The following is a 22,031-nucleotide window of genomic DNA, read 5'->3' as shown; positions in this document are numbered from 1 at the left end:
CTCTTTGCGACCCCTTGAATCACAGCACACCAGGCCTCCCTGTCAATCACCAACTCCCGGAGTTCACCCAGACTCACATCCATCGAGTCAGTGATGCCATCCAGTCGTCTCATCCTCGGTTGTCCCCTTCTCCTCCTGCCCCAATCCCTCCCAGCACCAGAGTCTTTTCCAATGAGTCAACTCTTCGCATGAGGTGGCCAAAGTACTGGAGCTTCAGCTTAAGCATCATTCCTTCCAAAGAGATCCCAGGGTTGATCTCCTTCAGAATGGACTGGTTGGATCTCCTTGCAGTCCAAGGGACTCTCAAGAGTCTTCTCCAACACCACAGTTCAAAAGCATCAATTCTTTGGCACTCAGCCTTCTTCACAGTCCAACTCTCACATCCATAAATGACCACTGGAAAAACCATACCTTGGACAGATCTTAGTTGGCAAAGTAATGTCTCTGCTTTTGAATATGCTATCTAGGTTGGTCATAACTTTTCTTCCAAGGAGTAAACGTCTTTTAATTTCATGGCTGCAGTCACCAAGGCACGGTTATATTAAATATGTTTCTTTCGAGATAGAGGGTTGACTATTAAATGACATATTATTGACAGTTTACAAAATCCAGATCTAAGCATCATCGTGACCCTTACAAGATCAAGAAGGAGTGTTATCTTTTAAGGACTTGTCTTACTGATGTTAGGAGTATGTTGCTCTTTAGATAGGTATGTCTCCTGATTGGGGGTAATTCAGATGAAAGCTATGGGGAGAGAGGAGGCCAAAGAACAGAGAAAATTTTTACGTTTAAATTTTTCCTGTCTTGCCATAAAAATCAATTTTATTTCACATGAGTATCTTTTCCTGTGCCTGTTGGCCATCTGTATGTCTCCTTTGGAGAAATGTCTGTTCGGGTCTTCTGCCCACTTTTTGATTGGGTTGTTTGTTTTTTTGATATCGAGCTGTATGAGCTGTTTGTATGTTTTATAAATTAACCCCTTGTCTGCTGCATTGTTTGCATGTATTTTCTCCTAGTCGTTAGGGTGTCTTTAATCTTTTCAGATAGTATTGTCTGAAGTCTGAGAGAATTCTGCCTCCAGCTTTGTTCTTTTTCCTCAGGACATATCCCCACTTTTTTACAAAAGTGAAAGTTGCTCAGTCATGTCCAACTCTTTGTGACCCCATGGACTATACAGTCCATGAAATTCTCCAGGTTAGAATACTGGAGTGGGTAGCCGTTCCCTTCTCCTGGGGATCTTCCCAACCAGGAATCGAACCAAGGCCTCCAGCATTGCAGGCAGATTTTTTTTACCAGCTGAGCCACAAGGGAAGCCCACTTCTTTATACTTTACTTCAAAAGAAATCTTTGATTTGGTCACTTTTTTGTTCAAACTTCCAAAATGGTACCCAGGATTTAAGACCTTCAGTGATCAGGTCCTAGGCTGCCCATGTATCCTGGTTATATTTCCTGGTATATCCCAATGTAAGCCCCATATTCCTGCCCACCTGGGTCACATGCCATTCCTTGAGCTCTGATTTTGTTTTCCACTTACTCATCAGCACTTAACACCATTTCATCTCCAATTCACTTGCTAAAATTCCATCTGTCTTAGTGTTAGGCCGTTCAGTGCCCATTCACCAGTCAAATCCGACCTATTTCAAAAGTCCAGCTCAGAATGTCTCCATCCTCTGACTACCCCAGACAACAGTAACTTCTGATGTTACATTCTTAGAGTATTGATACTGTTTGTATAGCAATTTTTCATGTTTTATCTCACACAGTAGGCATTTGTACTGCTGTGGGTGAGTTTCCCCAGAAAGTAGACTCTGAGATAGAGATTAGCAAGTAGGGAATTTACTGGAATGGGATCTCAGGAGCAACATGTGTGGAGGAATAAAGGAAGGAGATATGAGCTGAGGAGGAATTGAACTGTGATGCAGTCTTAACAAGGGCCTCAGCTGTGCCTTCAGGGCAGATTCTTAAAGACATCACCCCTAAAGATGTCGGGATGGTTGGTCTAATGAGAACCTACTCTGTAACACAGGGAACTGTACTTGGTGGTCTCTGGTGAGCTACATGGAAAGGAAATTCGAAAAAAAGAGGGGGTATGTGTGTACATAATAGCTGATTCACTTTGCTGTACAGGAGAAACGAACACAGTGTTGTAAAGCAAATAGACTCCAATAGAAAAGAAAAGAAGAAAAAAAAACCCACCTCCACATGCTTGAGTGTTCCTTTCCCCAGTGGGCAGAGTGACCTGAGTGAATAGCCATAGCTTTCTTTCGAAAAGGACTGAGGAAGCACCTTCTCTCTACCGCAGCAGATCTGTCTTTGTGGGGACCTGACTCCTCCCTCAGGCAAGAGATCCTGGGCTAAGAAGTGGCCCAGGCCTGGGACCTGGACAGTGGATTGAGCGTTTTGACTAGGACAACTGTCCTTAGCCACTGTCACCCATCCCTGACTCCTTTCGACTGTAAAGATTGAGCAATACCTTTGTTGGCTGCCCTCTTTCTTGCCCCTAAGAACTCTGTGTTCTCTTAACTAACTCCAGTTTTCTGAGGGTCATGTCCCTCTGGGTACCACTCTGACCTTGCTGCTTTTTATAACAATTGTGTCCAACGTGTTACAGCCGGTTAAGCACTGCCACCTGGCTTTAAAACAAAGCAATCTCATCATCCCTGTTGCTATCAGGACTTCCCTCTGTAGCATCATCTCTGACTATAAGCTTTCTTCTACCTCCCCCCACTGGCCTCCAAACTAATACCTCGGGTTAAGTCATGACAGAAGCTGGATGTCCAAGTGCTGAGTGTGTTAATAAGGAAAAAGATCTCTGTCCCTAAAGGGGTGCACTTGCCCATGATACTAGATTTGACATTCTAGTTAGAGCCTTGGGAGGTGGTGCTAACCGCCACCAGGATGACTCTTGGAAGCTTGGAGAAAATAATGGCCTGCTCTAAGTGAACCAGGAATGTCAGAACTATTGTGGCGGATGTTGAAAAAGGGCATCAAAATATTCCTAGGGCATGGGACTTCCCTGGTGGTCCAGCAGCTAGGACTCTGTGTTTCCAATGTAAGGGGGCCCGGGTTCCATCCCTGGTCGGGAAACTAGATCCCACAAGCCATAACTAAAGATCCGGCATGCCGCAGTGAAGGCTGAAGGTCCCATGTGCTGCAGCAAACACTCAGCGCAGCCAAATAAATAAATACTAAAAAAATTCCTAGGGAAGGATATGCCAGAATAAAAGTACTGTGGAAGGCTAGGAAAGTCACCAGTAACTATGTTCAAGTGATGAGCCAGAGACATTTGAAAACAACAAGGAATGTGCTTGTGAGAGGGCCACCAGCATTGTTAGGAAGCTTGGTAGTGTTTTTTTTCACAGCCAGAGTAACTTTTTTAATGTAGTTTCCCCCTGATTAAAAAATAAAGAGTTCTTTTTGGTTAAAGAAGTAAACAATATGGGAAATTATACAATTAGGAAGAAAAATACTGAAATTTCATCACCCTGAGAAGATATCACATTCTGGTGATTGTTCTTTCATGCATTTCTCTATACATTTATGTGAAAGCAAAAGTCGCTCAAAAAGTCGTGTCCGACTCTTTGCGACCCAGAATTCTCCAACCCGGAATATTGGTGTTCCCTTCGCCAGGGGATCTTCCCAGCCCATCGATGGAACCCAGGTCTCCTGCATGGCAGGTGGATTCTTTACCAGCTGAGCCACCAGGGAAACCCAAGAATACTGGCGTGGGTAGCCTATCCCTTCTCCAGCGGATCTTCCCAACCCAAGAAAGGGTCAAATCAGGGTCTCCTGCATTGCAGGTGGATTCCTTACCAGCTGAGCTACCAGGATACCTGTGTACAATTTCACATTAGTTGAGTATCATCTCTCATGTGGAAGTATGGAGACCTTTCTTTTAATAACAATCTTTATTTGCTCCCTCTACTTACCTACCCAGTCCAATGATGGTGGTCATTCCCCACCATCCAAATCAATGTTAACAATGGGCTGTCTATTTGTTTAGAACTTTTTTCCTGTTTTCAACCCTTAATAATTTTCTTCTTGCTTTCCAACTTATTATTTTATAAAAATGGGATATTTCATACAATTCTCCACTTATTTCTTGCTTCTCTCTCTTAATAAATAACATAAATCTCCCTTAAGTTAACCATTCTATTTATTTTATTTATTTATTTGGCCATGCCATGGGGCATGCAGGATCTTAGTTCCCCAACCAGGGATCGAATCCATGCCTCCTGCAGTGGGAACGCAGGGTCTTAACCACTGGACGATCAGGGAAATCCCCCAAGCCAAAGAATTGATCTTTTGAACTGTGGTGTTGGAGAAGACTCTTGAGAGTCCCTTGGACTGCAAGGAGATCCAACCAGTCCATTCTGAAGGAGATCAACCCTGGGATTTCTTTGGAAGGAATGATGCTGAAGCTAAAGCTCCAGTACTTTGGCCACCTCATGGGAAGAGTTGACTCATTGGAAAAGACTCTGATGCTGGGAGGGATTGGTGGCAGGAGGACAAGGGGACGACAGAGGATGAGATGGCTGGATGGCATCATGGACTCGATGGACATGAGTCTGAGTGAACTTTGGGAGTTGGTGATGGACAGGGAGGCCTGGCGTGCTGCGATTCATGGGGTTGCAAAGAGTTGGACACGACTGAGCGACTGAACTGAACTAAAAATTAAATCGACTCTTTCTTAATAATGGTGACAAAACATTCTAGAATGTGGAGACATCACCAACATTTAAAAATTCACTTACTGATAAGCGCTTGTGTGGTTTCTGGACTTCCCAGGTGGCACAAGTAGTAAAGAATTCACCTGCCAAAGCAGAAGACTCAAGAGATGCAGGTTCAATCCCTGGGTTGATAAGATTCCCCTGGAGTAGAAAATGGCAACCCACTCCAGTATTCTTGCCTGGAAAATTCCATGGACAGAGGAACTGGTGGGCTACAGTTAATGGGGGCTCAAAGGGTTGGACATGACTAAGCCCTCATATATGCGGTTCCCAGTTACTGTTACTATGAATGATCCTGCAACACATGTCCTTGGACATAAACCCTTAATCACTGGTTGAAGAGTTTATGCTTGAATTGTACCAATAATTGACACAAAACCTCTGAATTTATTGTTTCTGTGAGATCCTCTTTATCTCTTTTGATAATCAGGTCTCCATAGATTTATTTCTAGAATTTAGAATTTTTTAATCAGGCTTTTCAAAATAAACCATCCTCCACCCTGTTGTCAAAATTATTCTTACAAATCACATGTCACGTGATATCAGTTTCCTAACTCCTCATTGCCTACAAGATAAAGGCTAAATTTCTCAGTGTGCATTGGAAAATTTCTCTAGGGGAGAAGGAACGTAAGTTTCCAAACTCGCTTCTGTTTGGCTACCATTATTCTCTTGCCCTAAACACTTAAATTGTCCACTTGGCAAAAATTAACATCTTTCCATCTCCCCAATGATGCCCTTTTGTCTTCTTCCAGCCTGCCTTTCCACTGCTAACTTACCCAGTTGCCTCTTCCGTAAAGCCTTTCCTAATAGCGACAAGCAGAAGTTATCATAACCTCTTGAGCTTCTAGAGTTCCTGGTACATATTTTTGTTTTAATTTTTAATTAAAATTTTATCTGAAATATTTTTAGATTTACAGAAAAGTTGCAAAGATATTAGAGAGTTTTTGTATACACTGCACCAAGTTTCACCTAATGTTAGCATTTTATATCATCATGGTATTATTTGTCAAAACTTGGAAACCAATATGGGTACTCTATTATTAACTAAACTGCAGGCTTTATTTAGATTTCACCAGTTTTTCCACTGTTCTGTTCCAGGACCCCATACAGGATATTGTGTTTCATCATGTTGCATACGTTCAATTTCTTAAGTGCATTGTTTTACATGTGTGTGTATATGTATGCACACATATATATTAGTTTTCAGGTAGAAGGAAGGGTAAACTTGGTTCCTATTTCTCCATCTAGAGTGAAGCAAAGTCTAGGTTATTTAAAAATCTATGGTGAGATCCTCTTTTATTTCAATATTTTGTTTCCTTTTCATAATTACCTAGAAGCCCTTCCCTATATAATTTATCTTATTTTCACTTTCTACTTAATTTCAAAATCCTGTGTGTGTTTTTCTCCCAGGGGCCAGGTTTTATCTGCTCTTCCTAGAACCTCCAGGCAAGTTCAAGCTCTGCAGAATGTTACTACAACATACAAGGTAATTTCTCCATCATTTATCTTCATGTTTCATATCTTTGTATTAAGTTTTATGAAAGAATGGTGTGTCACGTTCTTGCCTATGTGTTGTCTGACTTGTATATAGTTGGTTTATATCCCTCTCCTTGTAATTTTCTCTTCTTTCCCCTAATCACTTGATTCCCCAAATAACACTTTCTTCATGTGTGCTATGAACTTTTCAGCCAGTTAAAATAATAATGACTTGTGATTGAAGTGAACTCACAAAGATGCTACAATATCAGAAGTCCAATAGATGTTAAAGCAAACACCCTCTTCCAACAACACAAGAGAAGACTCTACCCATGGACATCACCACATGGTCAACACTAAAATCAGATTGATTATATTCTTTGCAGCCAAAATGGAGAAGCTCTATACAGTCAACAAAAATAAGACCAGGAGCTGACTGTGGCTCAGATCATGAACTCCTTATTACCAAATTCAGACTTAAATTGAAGAAAGCAGGGAAAACCGCTAGACCATTCAGGTATGACCTAAATCAAATCCCTTATGACTATACAGTGGAAGTGAGAAATAGATTTAAGGGACTAGATCTGATAGAGTACCTGATGAACTATGGATGGAGGTTTGTGACATTGTACAGGAGACAGGTATTAAGACAATCCCCAAGAAAAAGAAATGCAAAAAACACAAAATGGCTGTCTGAGGAGGCCTTAGAAATAGCTGTGAAAAGAAGAGAAGTGAAAAGCAAAGGAGAAGAGGAAAGATATTCCCATTTGAATGCAGAGTTCCAAAGAATAGCAAGAAGAGGCAAGAAAGCCTTGGTCAGTGCTCAGTGCAAAGAAATAGAGGAAAACGATAGAATGGGCCAGACTAGAGATCTCGTCAAGAAAATTAGAGCTACCAAGGGAACACTTCATGCAAAGATAGGCTCAATAAAGGACAGAAATGGTATGGACCTAACAGAAGCAGAAGATATTAAGAAGAGGTGGCAAGACTACACAGAAGAACTGTACAAAAAAGATCTTCACGACCAAGATAATCACGATGGTGTGATCACTCACCTAGATCCAGACATCCTGGAATGTGAAGTCAAGTGGGCTTTAGGAAGCATCACTACGAACAAAACTATTGGGGGTGATGGAATTCCAGTGGAGCTATTTCAAATCCTAAAAGATGATGCTGTGAAGGCACTGCACTAATTATGCCAGCAAATATGGAAAACTCAGCAGTGGCCACAGGACTGGAAAAGGTCAGTTTTCATTCCAATCCCAAAGAAAGGCAATGCCAAAGAATGCTCCAGTTCAGTTCAGTTCATTCGCTCAGTCGTGTCTGACTCTTTGCGACCCCATGAACTGCAGCACACCAGGCCTCCCTGTCCATCACCAACTCCCGGAGTTCACTCAGACTCAGTCCATCGAGTCCATGATACCATCCAGCCATCTCATCCTCTGTCGTCCCCTTCTCCTCCTGCCCCCAATCCCTCCCAGCATCAGAGTCTTTTCCAATGAGTCAACTCTTCGCATGAGGTGGCCAAAGTACTGGAGCTTCAGCTTTAGCATCAGTCCTTCCGAAGAAATCCCAGGGTTGATCTCCTTCAGAATGGACTGGTTGGATCTCCTTGCCGTCCAAGGGACTCTCAAGAGTCTTCTCCAACACCACAGTTCAAAAGCATCAATTCTTTGGCGCTCAGCCTTCTTCACAGTCCAACTCTCACATCCATACATGACCACAGGAAAAACCATAGCCTTGACTAGACGGACCTTAGTCGGCAAAGTAATGTCTCTGCTTTTGAATATGCTGTCTAGGTTGGTCCTAACTTTTCTTCCAAGGAGTAAGCGTCTTTTAATTTCATGGCTGCAGTCACCATCTGCAGTGATTTTGGAGCCCAAGAAAAAAACACAGAAGAAAACTGGCTAACATTTTCATGTCTGGGACTGAACTCCCCTGAATGCAGAAAGCTGTTAAGAGTTACAAAATATCATGATAAAATATTGCTGGCTCCATGGTTATTGGACTAAGGTTTTCTGAGAAGATTAGAGATATAAGAGACTTGTTACGAGGTCTGCTTGTGAAGGATGAAGAAGGAGCTGGAGGTGGCGGGGCGCACCCGCAGACCATTGAGCAGCCGCCACTGTGCCGAAAGGAGGGTCATATGCCTGGACAACCTCTAGACTGCAGGGCAATCCTGATGAAAGTTTGGACCATCTAAGTCCTTAAGACAAAGTCAGCTGCAGGAGGAAACCCTAACCTGGCAGGAATGGGCCTGCGACGATATGCCTGCAGTATGCCCTCGCTGACTGGCTGCAGCCCTGGAGCCGCGCAACCGCAGCCCGTAGGGGATCAACAGGGACAGCAGCGCACAGGGTCAGGGAACTAAGCGTCCCCAGGAGAAGAGCGGCCGCTGTGTTCCCACTGCGACTGCACCGCAGACAGAGGAAGCATCAGAGCCTCAGCATTTAGGTCTTGTTTGGCCACTGCTTGGCCTGTGATTTTTAGACGGCTTAGCTTCGAGCCTTAATTTCTTCATCTGAACAATCAAAATAATGACTCCCGCCTAGATTATGGCAAAGAATTAGTAAAAAGATCAGAGGCAATGGGTGTGAAAGTGCTTTGAAAAAGCACAGTAAAGCCAGGAAAAAAAAAAAAAAAACAACCCTGTAAATATTATGGGAGGGTTTTGCCCAAAGGCCACAATTAGATTAAAGGAAAGAAACACCAATGTGATGTTAGAATCAAGGGTATGGGATTTTTATTAAAGAAAAGCACCATTAATCAACTTTCTTTCCAGACCAACCTTCATTTCTCTTTAAACATCTGACATACACCTCCAGTCCTACAGTTGGATTGTAAATATTCACGCGTTCATGCATCAGTTCATTGCCTCAGCAAACATTTATTGAGTACCTAGTAAATGCCAGGCCCTCATTAGCCACTGGGGTTACAGAATAAAACAAGCCCCATACAGAATAAATGTTCACACTACCACATGTGTGAATGGGATTGGTGACTGTGAGTGGACCAGTGACCAGAAATTATTTTTTCATTTCCTTAATAGATACTATTTTATGGCGTTAGCTACAGATGAGAAAAACCATGTGAAAAACTGTCTTTGTTTTATCAGTTTTCCTTCTTGAAATTGCAGATTGTTCTCTGGCAGCCAGTAACAGCTGAATATATTGTGAAGGGATATGAAGTCCATTTTTTTGTGAATGCATCTGATGTAAGCAATGTGAAAGCCCATTTAAATGCGAGTGGAATTCCATTCAGGTAGGCATAATTCCATATTTATTAAGTAACTCTTATAACCACTAGGAAATGGAAACCTGCTCCAGAATTCTTGCCTGGAAAATTCCATGGACAGAGGAGCCTGGCGGGCTACAGTCCATGGAGTCACAAAGAGTCAGACACGACTAGCCACTGAGCATACACAAACCTTATAAGCACCTGTGATGCATTTGGGGCTTCCCAGGTGGCACCGTGGCAAAGAATCCACCTGCCAATGCAAGAGACTCAGGTTTGATCGCTGGATCAGGAAGATCCCCTGAAACAGGAAATGGCACCCCACCCCAGTATGCTTGCCTGGAAAATTCCATGGACTGAGGAGCCTGGTGGGCTACGGTTTGTGGGGTCGCAAAGAGTTGGACATGACTGAGCAACTGAGCACACACACAGGGCATTTACTAGTGGATGGTATCATTGCTTCCTAGAAAAAGGAATACTTACATTAAATATGCCACATGGGAGTCTCTGGAATGGACTTGTGATGAAGCCCAAGAGGCTGGCTCCATGACCTTGAACGAGTGGTTTACTGCTCAAGGCCTTGGTCCCTTGTCTGAAATGAACTGTTAGATTCAGTGATCTGTGGAGCCTCTTATGGTTTTTCCCAGTTCCTTCTTAAAATTCCTCTACTCTGTTCCTGGACTTAGGAACCAAAATGTCATTCACTTTAGTAAGCTTGGTGATATCACTTAAAAAAGCAGCTGCTAAAGGGAATTTTGCTTTAAGAGGTCAGTGAGCATTCCAGAATGTCTCGCTCTATATGCATTAGGCATGCTTTCTGTTCAAAGCCCATGCCTTCTTCCCTTTAGAGTCTCCTGTCCATACCTCCTTTCGTATCCATTACCCAAGCATCAGTGTTTTCCTGCCGCCCTCGCACTTCCTGGATGCTAGGCAATCTTTGGATAATACACTATGATTATTATAATAACATGTTATTAGTATCTGATGCCTTTCAGGAAAGGTACTGAGCTTTTCTATACGTTGTATCTTTTAACCCTTATTAAACCCTGTGAGGTGGACACTATCCTCACTGTGTGTAAGAAAAAATGTTTCAGGTTTACAAAGGAATTTCTCAAGGTCAACCAGCGAGAACGTGGCACATCTAGGACTCTTAACTCAAAACTTTTTGATGTCGAAGTCTTGGCTTTTACCAAAGTCTGAGCCACCAGGGAAGCCCATGGAGAAGGGAATGGCTACCCACTCCCCTATTCTTGCCTGGAGAATTCCATGCAAGAGAATTCCTCTTCCATGGAGGAGCATGGTGGGCTACAGTCCATGGGGTCACAAAGAGTTGGACACGATTGAGCAACTAACTCTAAATAAAAGTACAGAAAGCTTTATTAGAATGGCAGCTAACTTTTTCTTGTTCATCCCAGGTGACAGAATGGCTCAATTTCATCTTAGTTAAAATGTTTGTGCCTAAGTTAGCTGTGTGACCCCTTGCTGCTGCTGCTGCTAAGTCGCTTCAGTCGTGTCCGACTCTGTGAGACCCCATAGACGGCAGTCCACCAGGCTCCCCCATCCCTGGGATTCTCCAGGCAAGAATACTGGAGTGGGTTGCCATTTCCTTCTCCAATGCATGAAAGTGAAAAGTGAAACTGAAGTTGCTCAGTCGTGTCCGACTCTTAGCGACCCCATGGACTGCAGCCCACCAGGCTCCTCCATCTATGGGATTTTCCAGGCAAGAGTACTGGAGTAGGGTGCCATTGCCTTCTCTGGACCCCTTGCAAGAGGAATTAAATGAGATCACTTTTCTCTACCTTCCTTATTCCTGAGTTCATTTAAAAGGCACTAATAAGTCACCATCAAGAAATGTTGATAATGTTAGAGAAAGGGTCAGGTTTTTAAGGCCCTGAAAACATCCCCTACAGGAGCCACTGTCTCTCCAGCACCCATGAGGCTCTATGCAAAGGGCTTGTGAATTTCAGCTCATCATGCTAGCGGTGTTTTCACCTTGAGCTTGCTAGATTTCTTAGTGACTTTCCCCCCACACTTGCCTGTTGTGTCTACAATGGGCCATGAGGGAAAATCAGAGCCCTGTTTGGAAACCAGCTCATACTCTTGTTTCATCACCCAGGGTCCTGGTGGAAAATGTGGAAGATCTTATCCGGCAGCAGACTTCCAATGACACCATCAGCCCCCGGGCATCCTCCTCCTACTATGAACAGTATCACTCACTAAATGAGGTAAGCTGTCACATTTCTCTCCAAAATTCCTGTTTTCGTTGAATGAGCATTGCCATTTCAGCCATGGGAAATTATTAGAGAATCATAATTTGTGGAAGAAGGTGAAAAAAAAAATCACCATTAGATTGATTCAGTTCAATTCAGTTCAGTTCAGTCGCTTAGTCGTGTCCAACTCTTTGCGACCCCGTGAATCACAGCATGCCAGGCCTCCCTGTCCATCACCAACTCCTGGAGTTCACTCAGACTCACGTCCATCGAGTCAGTGATGCCATCCAGCCATCTCATCCTCGGTCGTCCCCTTCTCCTCCTGCCCCCAGTCCCTCCCAGCATCAGAGTCCTTTGCAATGAGTCAACTCTTTGCATGAGGTGGCCAAAGTACTGGAGTTTCAGCTTAAGCATCATTCCTTCCAAAGAAATCCCAGGGCTGGTCTCCTTCAGAATGGACTGGTTGGATCTCCTTGCCGTCCAAGGGACTCTCAAGAGTCTTCTCCAACACCACAATTCAAAAGCATCAATTCTTTGGCACTCAGCTTTCTTCACAGTCCAACACTCACATCCATACATGACTACTGGAAAAACCACAGCCTTGACTAGACGGACCTTAGTCGGCAAAGTAATGTCTCTGCTTTTGAATATGCTGTCTAGGTTGGTCCTAACTTTTCTTCCAAGGAGTAAGCATCTTTTAATTTCATGGCTGCAGTCACCATCTGCAGTGATTTTGAAGCCCCAAAAAATAAAGTCTGACACTGTTACAGAGGTAATTGGTCCTTTTGTAGACATCTTGCCTGGAAAGATTGTATCATATTTTGGACTTTGCCTCTCTAAGCTAGAGATATTCTTCTAGCTAAGAATATCTCTGACTGTCAGGAGTAACACTGCATTCTAAGGAACAACAGGAAATTAAAAATAGGACCTTTTTATTGAAACTGCCACCAAAAAATAGCAGTCCGACCATTATCCTAAATGAATTCTTACTGAATTATTGCCGCATTATCTCACTGAATTAAAGGAATTTATCCACTTATATTTAGGACGCAGTAAAGTGTTTAAGTGTATTTTATTCCCTTTAGAAGGAACCTATTTAAAATAATAATAGTAATGGTTATGATGATGCCTGTATTTTAATATTTAAGAAATTGGTTTTTTTCCTTAGTACTTACAGGTTCCAATTTTCCCAGAGGAAACATAAGCTTGATACCAACGTTCAGTTGACCTCAGTAAGCTTTCACATCATACTCTAAGAGCCATTTCCTCATATTTGTTCCCTTAAAGGGTAAACCGCTTGGAGACCTTTCTTTTCAATATAATGTTCTCCAAGTAGTACAAATCCCTTGATACCTTTTATTCTTTCATAGGAGTACTGCTATATTCCTTAATAAAAGTATTTTTTAAAATCATTTTTGGCTAGGTGCCCAGAAACTGTTAAGAACCATATCCATATTTTTGAGACATCTAACACTTAAATAATAAGCATTAATTTTCTATTTAATCTTCAAATGCATCTGTTCCTTTCCAGTTAGTTAAACCAGAACTCAGTCTTCCCTAGTGGCACAGATGGTAAAGAATTTGCCTTCAATGCAGGAGAACTGGGTTTGATTCCTGGGTTGGGAAGATCCCCTGGAAAAGGGAATGGCTACCCACTTCAGTTTTCTTGCCTGGAGAATTCCAGAGACGGAGGAGCTGTCAGGCTACAGTCCATGGGTCTCAAAGAGTCGGACATGACTGAGTGACTAACACTTTCTTTCAAACCAGAGATCAGCGTGCTTCTAGAACCGATGTGCCTGGCTGGTAGACAGGGATCTTAACATTTCAGCCCTCTCCTTTCTCTCTCCTACCTTGACTTGGTCTGTTCCATCTAAACTCTCTCCATCCAGCTGCTTACATCAGCCCTGCATGAGTAAGCTTGAGGCCTGGAGTGGAGAGGTTGGGTAGGCAGTATTTACAAGTGGAGAAGATGACAGTGTCACTGCTATGTAGGGTTTGGTGGGAAGAACGAGATGCCCTAAACAGAAGTATTTAAAATATGGTTCTGGGTTGTTCCTGGCAGACCAGTGGTTAGGATTCCTTGCGTTCAGTGCCAAGGGCCTAGGTTCAATCCCTGGTCAGGGAATTAAGATCCCACAAGCTGTGTAGTGCAGCCTCAATAAATAAATAAAGGATATGAACATTTAAAAAGAGTATTTTTTTTAATATATTTTAAATATTTTGTTCAAAGAGGTTATTTTTTTTTCTTACCCTCTCCGCAGGAAAGAGTTGGAAAGACATGGGAGGAAAACAGTATTAATTAGCTATAGTGGTGTTAGTCCTTCAGTCGTGTTCGACTCTTTGCAACCCCATGGACCGTAGCCCACCAGGCTCCTCTGTCCATGGGATTCTCTAGGCAAGAATACTGGAGTGGGTTGCCATTCTCTTCTCCAGGGCAACTTCTTGACCCAAGGATTGAGCCTGGGTCTCCTGCATTGCAGGCAGATTCTTTACCATCTGAGCTACAGTCTGTCGTAACACAGTGCCATTTATTGAGTGGCTTAGATAACAATTTATTGTCTCACAGTTCTGGAGGTTGGAAGTCCAAGAACAGGGTGTCAGGAGAGCTGGTTTGTTCTGAGACATCTCTCCTTGACTTGTGGATAGCCACCTCCTCACAAGGCCTTTTCTTAGTGTGTGCACATCCCTAAAGTCTCGCTGTCCATTCTAGTCTCCACTTCCCCAGTCGGGTTGGATTAGGCCCCTCACTGACACGTCAGTGCAACTTAATTACCACTTTAAAGGCCCTGTCTCCAAATATAGGCATGTTGTAAGGTACTGGGGATTAATATACGCATTTGAGGGGGAACACAATTCATTTCATCACAGTGATCTTTCAGAAAACAGTTTGGACATCTTCATCCTTCCCATCCTGAATCTTCTCTAAGAGGTTTGTAGCAACTGCAGCAATCTTGCTCCCCTAAATTCTGCCTTTCTTCCCCTTCAGCTCGGCTCTTCAGTCCGCACTCATGTTCACTTGGAGAGCAAAAGGAGTTTCTTTGGTCATTGACTCTCACTAGGAAATTTTAAGTAAGCTACAGTAGGGGAGAAAAACAAATGACCAAACAACACGTCTTAAAACAAACGGCAAAAGAAGAGCATTATTCAAAGGATGTAACCTTGATGATTGCAGATTAGATGTAAAGATTTCTGTAAAGCTGCCTTACTATCATTAATATAGTACAGCCTCCCTTGTTGGAGGAAATCTACTGAGCTGTCAGTGCTGTGACACAAAATAGTTGGAGCAGTTCTCTTAGATGTGTGCACGCCTTAGAAGAGTAGCGCAGTAAACAGAGGAAATCGCGGATGGTTAAATTTTCCACACCGCAGACACTGACAGCATGGGTACTTGGCAGCAGGTAGACCTTCCAGAAGCATCTTAATTCCTCGCACAGGACAACCCGTCACACATACCACTCGCCCTAGTTACGCTCCTGTAAGAAGACCCAAGGATAAACGGTACTCCTGTTCCCTTCAGCTAGGACTGCTATTTGAAATTACCTTCAGTGAATTTCCTAGAAATGAGGCCAAGGGTTGGTTATTCCCATTACAAAAGGTGTAAACATTTTTAAATGGCCCCTGAGAAGTTGGTCTACTTTAAAACATGACCAGGCTCCACCACTCAACACCTGCTTTGAAGTGGGGGCTAGCCTGAAGTCAAGCCTAGAATTTATTTGTTTGTTTCCTTCTACTATAATCTTGTCAGAATCACAAACCACTAGACTTCCACCTAGGAGAGAGTTTTAGAATCAAACTCCTTCCCTGGATAGAAGAGATTCTTTTTTCTTCCAGATTGCTCTCCCCTTTGCTTCTTGTCATTTCACATCCCTTGTGGTGAGTCCCCAAGTTTCCAGTGGGAAACAAAGGTAGCTCCATTTATCCCATGAAAAAACAGCCCCTGGGGCTTCCTTAGGTTACTCTTGAAAAGCGAATATTTTTTTAAAATCTCGTATAAAAATGAACTCTTGAATGGTAAACAGGATTTCATACACAGAGGTGAGGGTTCAACATTATCAGCCTTTAAAAATAACTTAAGCAGTTATGCCTTAAAGATGATCTTTCCCTACTTTGTCATAAGTTTCTTAGTACATTTCCACTTTCCCTAAACCTTGATACTTCTCAAAAGTTTAATTTTATTGATTTTCCTAAGCAGCAGAAGAAACACTCTGCCTCAAGTGTTTTAGTTCCTCATATCTCCACAAAATTTTTTCTAGAGGGATAACCCTTCCTGGAAGAATTTATCTGTTTCCTTTGTCAGAGAAATGCTTTGAACTTGCTCTGTGACCCCTGGTTTCTGCTTTGATAGATCTATTCTTGGATAGAAGTTATGACTGAGCGGTATCCTGATATGGTTGAAAAAATCCACATTGGATCCTCATACGAGAAGTACCCACTTTATGTTTTAAAGGTATGGGAAGAGTCATTGATTTTTCAACTTTGGGGAGGTATTAATTCTCCAGTGGTGCTTGGTATTCCTTGGATTTTTTTTTTGAATTCTGGAAATACGTGCATTACAAATGATCCTCAACTTTAATATCCAGATCTTTAGTGATTGGTGATTACCTTTAAATTGTTTTCCTTTGTTACTACAGTGTTGATCTAGGAGCAGTAACCTCAGTTTTAGAATCAACTCTGTGACATGGATAAGCCATTTAACCTTTCTGCCCGCCTTCATAAAATGAGGAGAGTGATCTGGATTATCTTTCCAATCATCTTTTATTTATACCACCACAACCACCACTGTCAGCACCACCACTGACTGACTGACTTAGGCCAAAAAAAGGAAAGGGATCTGTTTTGAATAAACATTGACATTAATATAATTTTTAGAACCAAAGGATTTGAACAACAGGAACTAGGAAAGAATAGGAACCAGAGCAATGCTGGGATTCTTGGCAGTAGGGCTGATATGACACTTTCTGCTTCAGTAACCATCTGCTGCTAAGTCGCTTCAGTCGTGTCCAACTCTGCGTGACCCCACAGACGGCAGCCCACCAGGCTCCCCCGTCTCTGGGATTCTCCAGGCAAGAACACTGGAGTGGGTTGCCATTTCCTTCTCCAATGCATGAAAGTGAAAATTGAAAGTGAAGTCGCTCAGTCGTGTCTGACTCTTCACGACCCCATGGACTGCAGCCCACCAGGCTCCTCCGTCCATGGGATTTTCCAGGCAAGAGTACTGGAGTGGGGTGCCATTGCCTTCTCCACAGTAACCATCTGTTTGGTTATTTATTCTCAGTTGAACAAACTGGCCTTAGTAAAGTCAGTGAATCGGGCCACAGGAAGAATATTGGGAACCATGAAACCAAACTGATTCCTGCCTGTTCATTTCTAATTCTGCAGTTCTGTTGTTGTTTTTAAAACCACTCTTTCTCCTAAAAAAAAAAAAAAAAAAAATTTTTTTAAAGAAGGTCTGCAAAAATTTAATCATTGGAGAAATACATTTAATTTAATAAAATTTCATTCACACATAGTTTCCTCATATGTTCTAAACTGTGGTAGGTGAGGCTCTTTGATTGTTCAAAGATAAGATTTGGAGTCAGGATTTCTGGGTTTTAATCTGTTCTGACAAGAGCTTGCAGTACAAACTCAAGTCAGACCCTAGGCTTCATTGAGTTCTCTTGGCAGCTGAGTTAGTCTACTAGGCTGGATCCATGTAATCATGGCATACCCACCTATGACATTTACTTTTTGCCCTGTTGTATGTACTCTTTGGAACTTGTGTTTCTGGGACCTGATATACATGTTGGAAAACCATGCTTCCTGCAAGCTTTAGTCCCAGTCTCAATCAAGGATGTGCACATCATGTGAGTCCCTAGGGTTCCTCAGTGTCGGAATGGGTACCAGGAGAATTTGCTCAGCACAGGTAAACAGAAGGTCGAATAAAGCAACTAGTCAAAACAACTCAGGATTTTCTTTTAAGTTGAGGAGATTAAATCAGTTGGGAAATTCTCTTTGTACAATTTAATCCTTTGTGGCCAAAGCTTTCCACACTTGCCTTTTTGTTGGACATCAGTAACTTCAAGTTTGTTAAGAAAACTCCCTGAGTGGTATAGATGGCAATTTAAAAATGGAACCCTCTCTTTTTCTTGCTTTGGAATTCCAACCCCACATATCTCTTTGATTTTGCAACACTCTTCTCCCTTCCCTCCATATTCTAAAGTTGTGTAATATTTAAAAGTAGATGAATGATGATTCATTTTATATAGAGGTGTTTGTGAGAATTCTTCTAAAGTCATCGAAGGCTATCATTGAAGACAAGTTGGTAGTTCTTATTCCAGAAAGTTGGCAGCTTACGCTAGTACCCTCGATGATAAATCAGAATAAGGTCTCCATCCCCAGATCTGTTGATAATGAATTGATGTCAAGTTAGATGCGTGTTTATTTTTGTGTGAAATAAGGAAATGATCTACACATTAAATGAAAGTGTGCCCCCTAGGAAAATGGCAAGGGAGTCCAAAGTTGTCTTGGACACCACTAACTTCCCTCTCCCAAGCCTTTCTTTGTGCCCACTTCCCACAGAAAGCTGCCCACCCAGCACATGCTCCTTTCATTCCAACTGGAGTGTGAAGATATGGCCTGAAGCACTAGTTCTCTGGTCTCTACTTCTGCAATTTCTCTTGTAGCTCTGGTATCATCAGGTATTTGTTTAGGAATAAAAAGAATTTTAAATCAAGAATTCTCCAAGGAATGAAGAGAATAGGGCGTATTTCATAGATTTGCTAAAAGGATGAAATCTAAGCCTGATTATTCAGGAAGTTATTATCCTGAAGCTTCTTCTTAATTGTTTTTTGGTTTTCTCTGAGCAGGTTTCTAAAAAAGAACAAAGGGCCAAACATGCCATGTGGATTGACTGTGGAATCCATGCCAGAGAGTGGATCTCTCCTGCTTTCTGCTTGTGGTTTGTAGGCTCTGTAAGTATTCACATTCTCTTAAAGCCCAGAGCTGTGGCCTAAGGATGTGGCCTAAGACCACGTGCAGTAGAGTCAACTGGCCTGTTGATTAGATGCGTTTTCCTAGGTCACCTCCTAGAATTCTCACCTTGAAATCTCTGGGGTTGCGACTTGGGAATCTACAATTATCTCATGCTTCTTAGGTGACTTTCATGCATATTGAGAACCATGAATTTAAGCATTTAAATTACCCTAAAGATTATCTGCCTTATCTTTTCTACATTTCCAGCTGGTACTAAACCCTGGCTTCCCCAGTGGCTCAGATGGTAAAGGATCTGCCTGAAATGTGAGAGACCTGGGTTCGATCCCTGGGTTGGGAAGGCCCCCTGGAGAAGGGCATGGCAACCCACTCCAGTATTCTTGCCTGGAGAATCCTCATGGACAGTGGAGCCTGGTGAGTTACCATCCATGGGGTCACAAAGAGTTGGACACGACTGAGTGACTAAGCATGCAAACACTGGAGGGCTTCCCTGGTGGCTAATATGGTAAAAGAATCTGCCTGTGATGCAGGAGGCCTGGGTTTGATCCCTCAGTTGAGATCACCTGGAGAAAAGAATGTGTACCCACTTCTGTATTCTTGCCCAAAGAATTCCATGGACAGAGGAGCCTGGAAGGCTGCAGTCCATGGGATTGCAAAGAGTTGGACATGACTGAGCAACTGAGCACACACACCTGCAGTTGTAATACACTTACTACCTAAAAGAAAGAACTGAAGCAATTGAGTCCCAATTAATTTTTTTCTGTTGCTTTGAATTATCCAGATATCTTTTGCCATATTCTGCTCTTAGAAATTGAACATAAAGTACCCCATTACAGAGCAGATTATATTTTTTTCCATATATAGCAGTAGGTACTTTTGTCCCTAAAGAAGGCCTTGTCATCAAAAAAAATCCATGTATGAAACAAAGAGTATGTCATAATGGTAAAAATTATAATGACTGTAAATCTATATAACAAATGAAAACAGTAAAAGTCACTTTTCTGTTCCCTATAACTGTATTTTTTTGGCCCACTTAATCAGTGCTCAACATCCACTGCCTGCATTGGAAATTTAAATTAATGCTGCAGGTTTAGACTGAAATACAACTCTGGGGTCCGAAGAGGACTTCAACAGTACCTACTATTGGGTTAAACAGGTTCTTACCATTGGATAAGGTCTAAATTATTCATCCACACACTGGGACTTGGATAGCTCTTTGTTGTATTTTTAATGGTCATGAGCACGATAGCTTATTTCAGAATCTTCCATTCAAAATGTCTTATATGCTTTTATGTACAGATTTATTCTCTGTCGAATGGTTATTGGTTAACTTGTTGGCAGGCATTGTTATTCTTGTCTAGGATTATAAGAAAGACAAAGCTTCAGTGTCCCCCAGGCAAAGAGAGCTGAGTGATCATCTGTCACGGGATGGGAATTAGTCAAGCCTTTATCTCCTGCCCCCTAATTGCTCACTCACTCTTGTGCTCTCTCCTCTGCCGCCCTTGCTCCTCATTTTTATTCTTGTTTTTTCCTTTTTTAACTGCAAGACAGTGGTTTCAGTTATATTACTTATCTTTCTGGTGAATCATTCCATCAGCGAACATTTATGTGTTGTCTTTGTGTGTCAGACATTATTTCTGTAGCGATCATCCTCACTGAGTGATTCATTCACTAGATATAGAACCATAACTGTAAATATATTTATAGATTACTGTGAAAACTCATCAGAAAACATATGCTTGGAGAGCCCCGTGATACACAGATTAAATTCACAGTACAGAGTTAGATTCATGAACATGTTCAACTTGGTTGAAAATGTTATTTTAAAAAATCGTGTCTTTCAACACAGTTAAAGTACACCAAGTCAGACTTTTAAGGCTTATAGAGAGAGGTTACATGACTTCAGGATCATGATTAAATATCTAGATGGCATACTTTTGAAGTACAAATAACTGGATAAATGACAGATATGAAAATATTTTTATAAGTAACAACATCATTCACAAAGTTAATTAAGAATATTGATTTCGCCCTGGTAGCTCAGACGGTAAAGCATCTGCCCACAATGCTGGGTTCAATGCCTGGGTCAGGAAGATCCCCTGGAGAAGGAAATGGCAACCCACTCCAGTACTCTTGCCTGGAAAATTCCATGGATGGAGGAGCTTGGTAGGCTACAGTCCATGGGACTGCAAAGATTCGGACATGACTGAGCAACTTCATTGGTTCACTATCCCTCCCTGTTTTATATTTTATTTATTTTAGGTGGGTTTTTTTCAGCGAAATATATGACTTTAACCATTTGGTTTTTATTTATTTAAAAATATTCTGATTATGTATTTATTTGGCTGTGTTGGCTCTTAGTTGCTGCACTTGGGATCTTTAGTTTTGGTGTGCAGGGTTTTTTATTTTTTTCTTTTCAGTTGTGGCAGGTCAACTCTTAGTTGCAGCAGGTGGAATCTAGTTTTCTAGCCAGGGATCGAACCTGGGCCCCCTGCATTACAAGTGTAGAGTCTCGGTTGGTAGACAACCAGGGAAGCCCCTCCAACCACTTTTTTTATTGAAGCATAGTTGATTTACAATGTTGTGTGAGTTTCAGGTGCACAGAAAAGTGAATCAGTTTTATATGCATTTTTTTCAGATTATTTTCCCTTATAGATTATTAGAAAATATTGGGTATGGTTTCCTGTGCTATGCAGTAGATCTTTGTTATCCATTTTATAGATAGTAGTGTGTATATGTTCAGAGAAGGCAATGATACTCCCCTCCAGTACTCTTGCCTGGAAAATCCCATGGACGGAGTATCCTGGAAGGCTGAAGCCCATGGTGTCGCTAAGAGTCGGACACGGCTGAGTGACTTCACTTTCACTTTTCACTTCCATGCATTGGAGAAGGAAATGGCAACCCACTCCAGTGTTCTTGCCTGGAGAATCCCAGGGACGGAGGAGCCTGGTGGGCTGCCAACTATGGGGTCGCACAGAGTCGGACACGACTGAAGCGGCTTAGCAGCAGCAGCAGCAACAGCGTGTATATGTTAATCCCAAACTGCTAATTTGTTCTTCCCCAACTTCCCCTTTGGTAACCATTAGTTTATTTTCTATGTCTATGTATATAACCCTACCCTTAATCCCCACATGCCTGAAGGAAACACAGGTTGCCCCATTACCAAGTTCCCTTGGCCAATCAGAAAAATACCCCAGGTCCTGAGGATCCAGATTAGTTACCTGACTAATCCATTCAGGTCATCCTTCCATTGGGGCCCACATCTCCACATACAGGCATTAAGAAGTCTCCTTATTGCAGTTTCTCTCTACTCTCCCTTTCCTAATCCTCTCCCCTGAGGTACTGGTTTCATTCTGCTGTTGCTCCACAGATTGTCACCAATTCCCACTTGCTCTGGACTGTCATCTTCTTT

At 42.2% G+C, this 22,031-nt stretch overlaps 1 protein-coding gene across 1 annotated transcript in view; it reads left to right on the top strand.

The window, feature by feature from the left end:
- Window positions 1-22,031, top strand: part of CPB2 (carboxypeptidase B2) — a 59,980-nt gene that overhangs the window by 10,675 nt on the left and 27,274 nt on the right. The window contains exons 2-6 of the mRNA XM_052650296.1: window positions 6,141-6,216; window positions 9,343-9,467; window positions 11,557-11,665; window positions 15,996-16,097; window positions 18,496-18,600. Of these exons, the coding sequence (XP_052506256.1) occupies window positions 6,141-6,216; window positions 9,343-9,467; window positions 11,557-11,665; window positions 15,996-16,097; window positions 18,496-18,600 (517 nt within the window). The remainder of the gene's footprint in view (window positions 1-6,140; window positions 6,217-9,342; window positions 9,468-11,556; window positions 11,666-15,995; window positions 16,098-18,495; window positions 18,601-22,031) is intronic.

Source organism: Budorcas taxicolor, chromosome 12 (assembly GCF_023091745.1).
Source record: "Budorcas taxicolor isolate Tak-1 chromosome 12, Takin1.1, whole genome shotgun sequence".
NCBI classification, from domain to species: domain Eukaryota; kingdom Metazoa; phylum Chordata; class Mammalia; order Artiodactyla; family Bovidae; genus Budorcas; species Budorcas taxicolor.
This window is presented reverse-complemented; position numbering and strand designations above follow the sequence as displayed.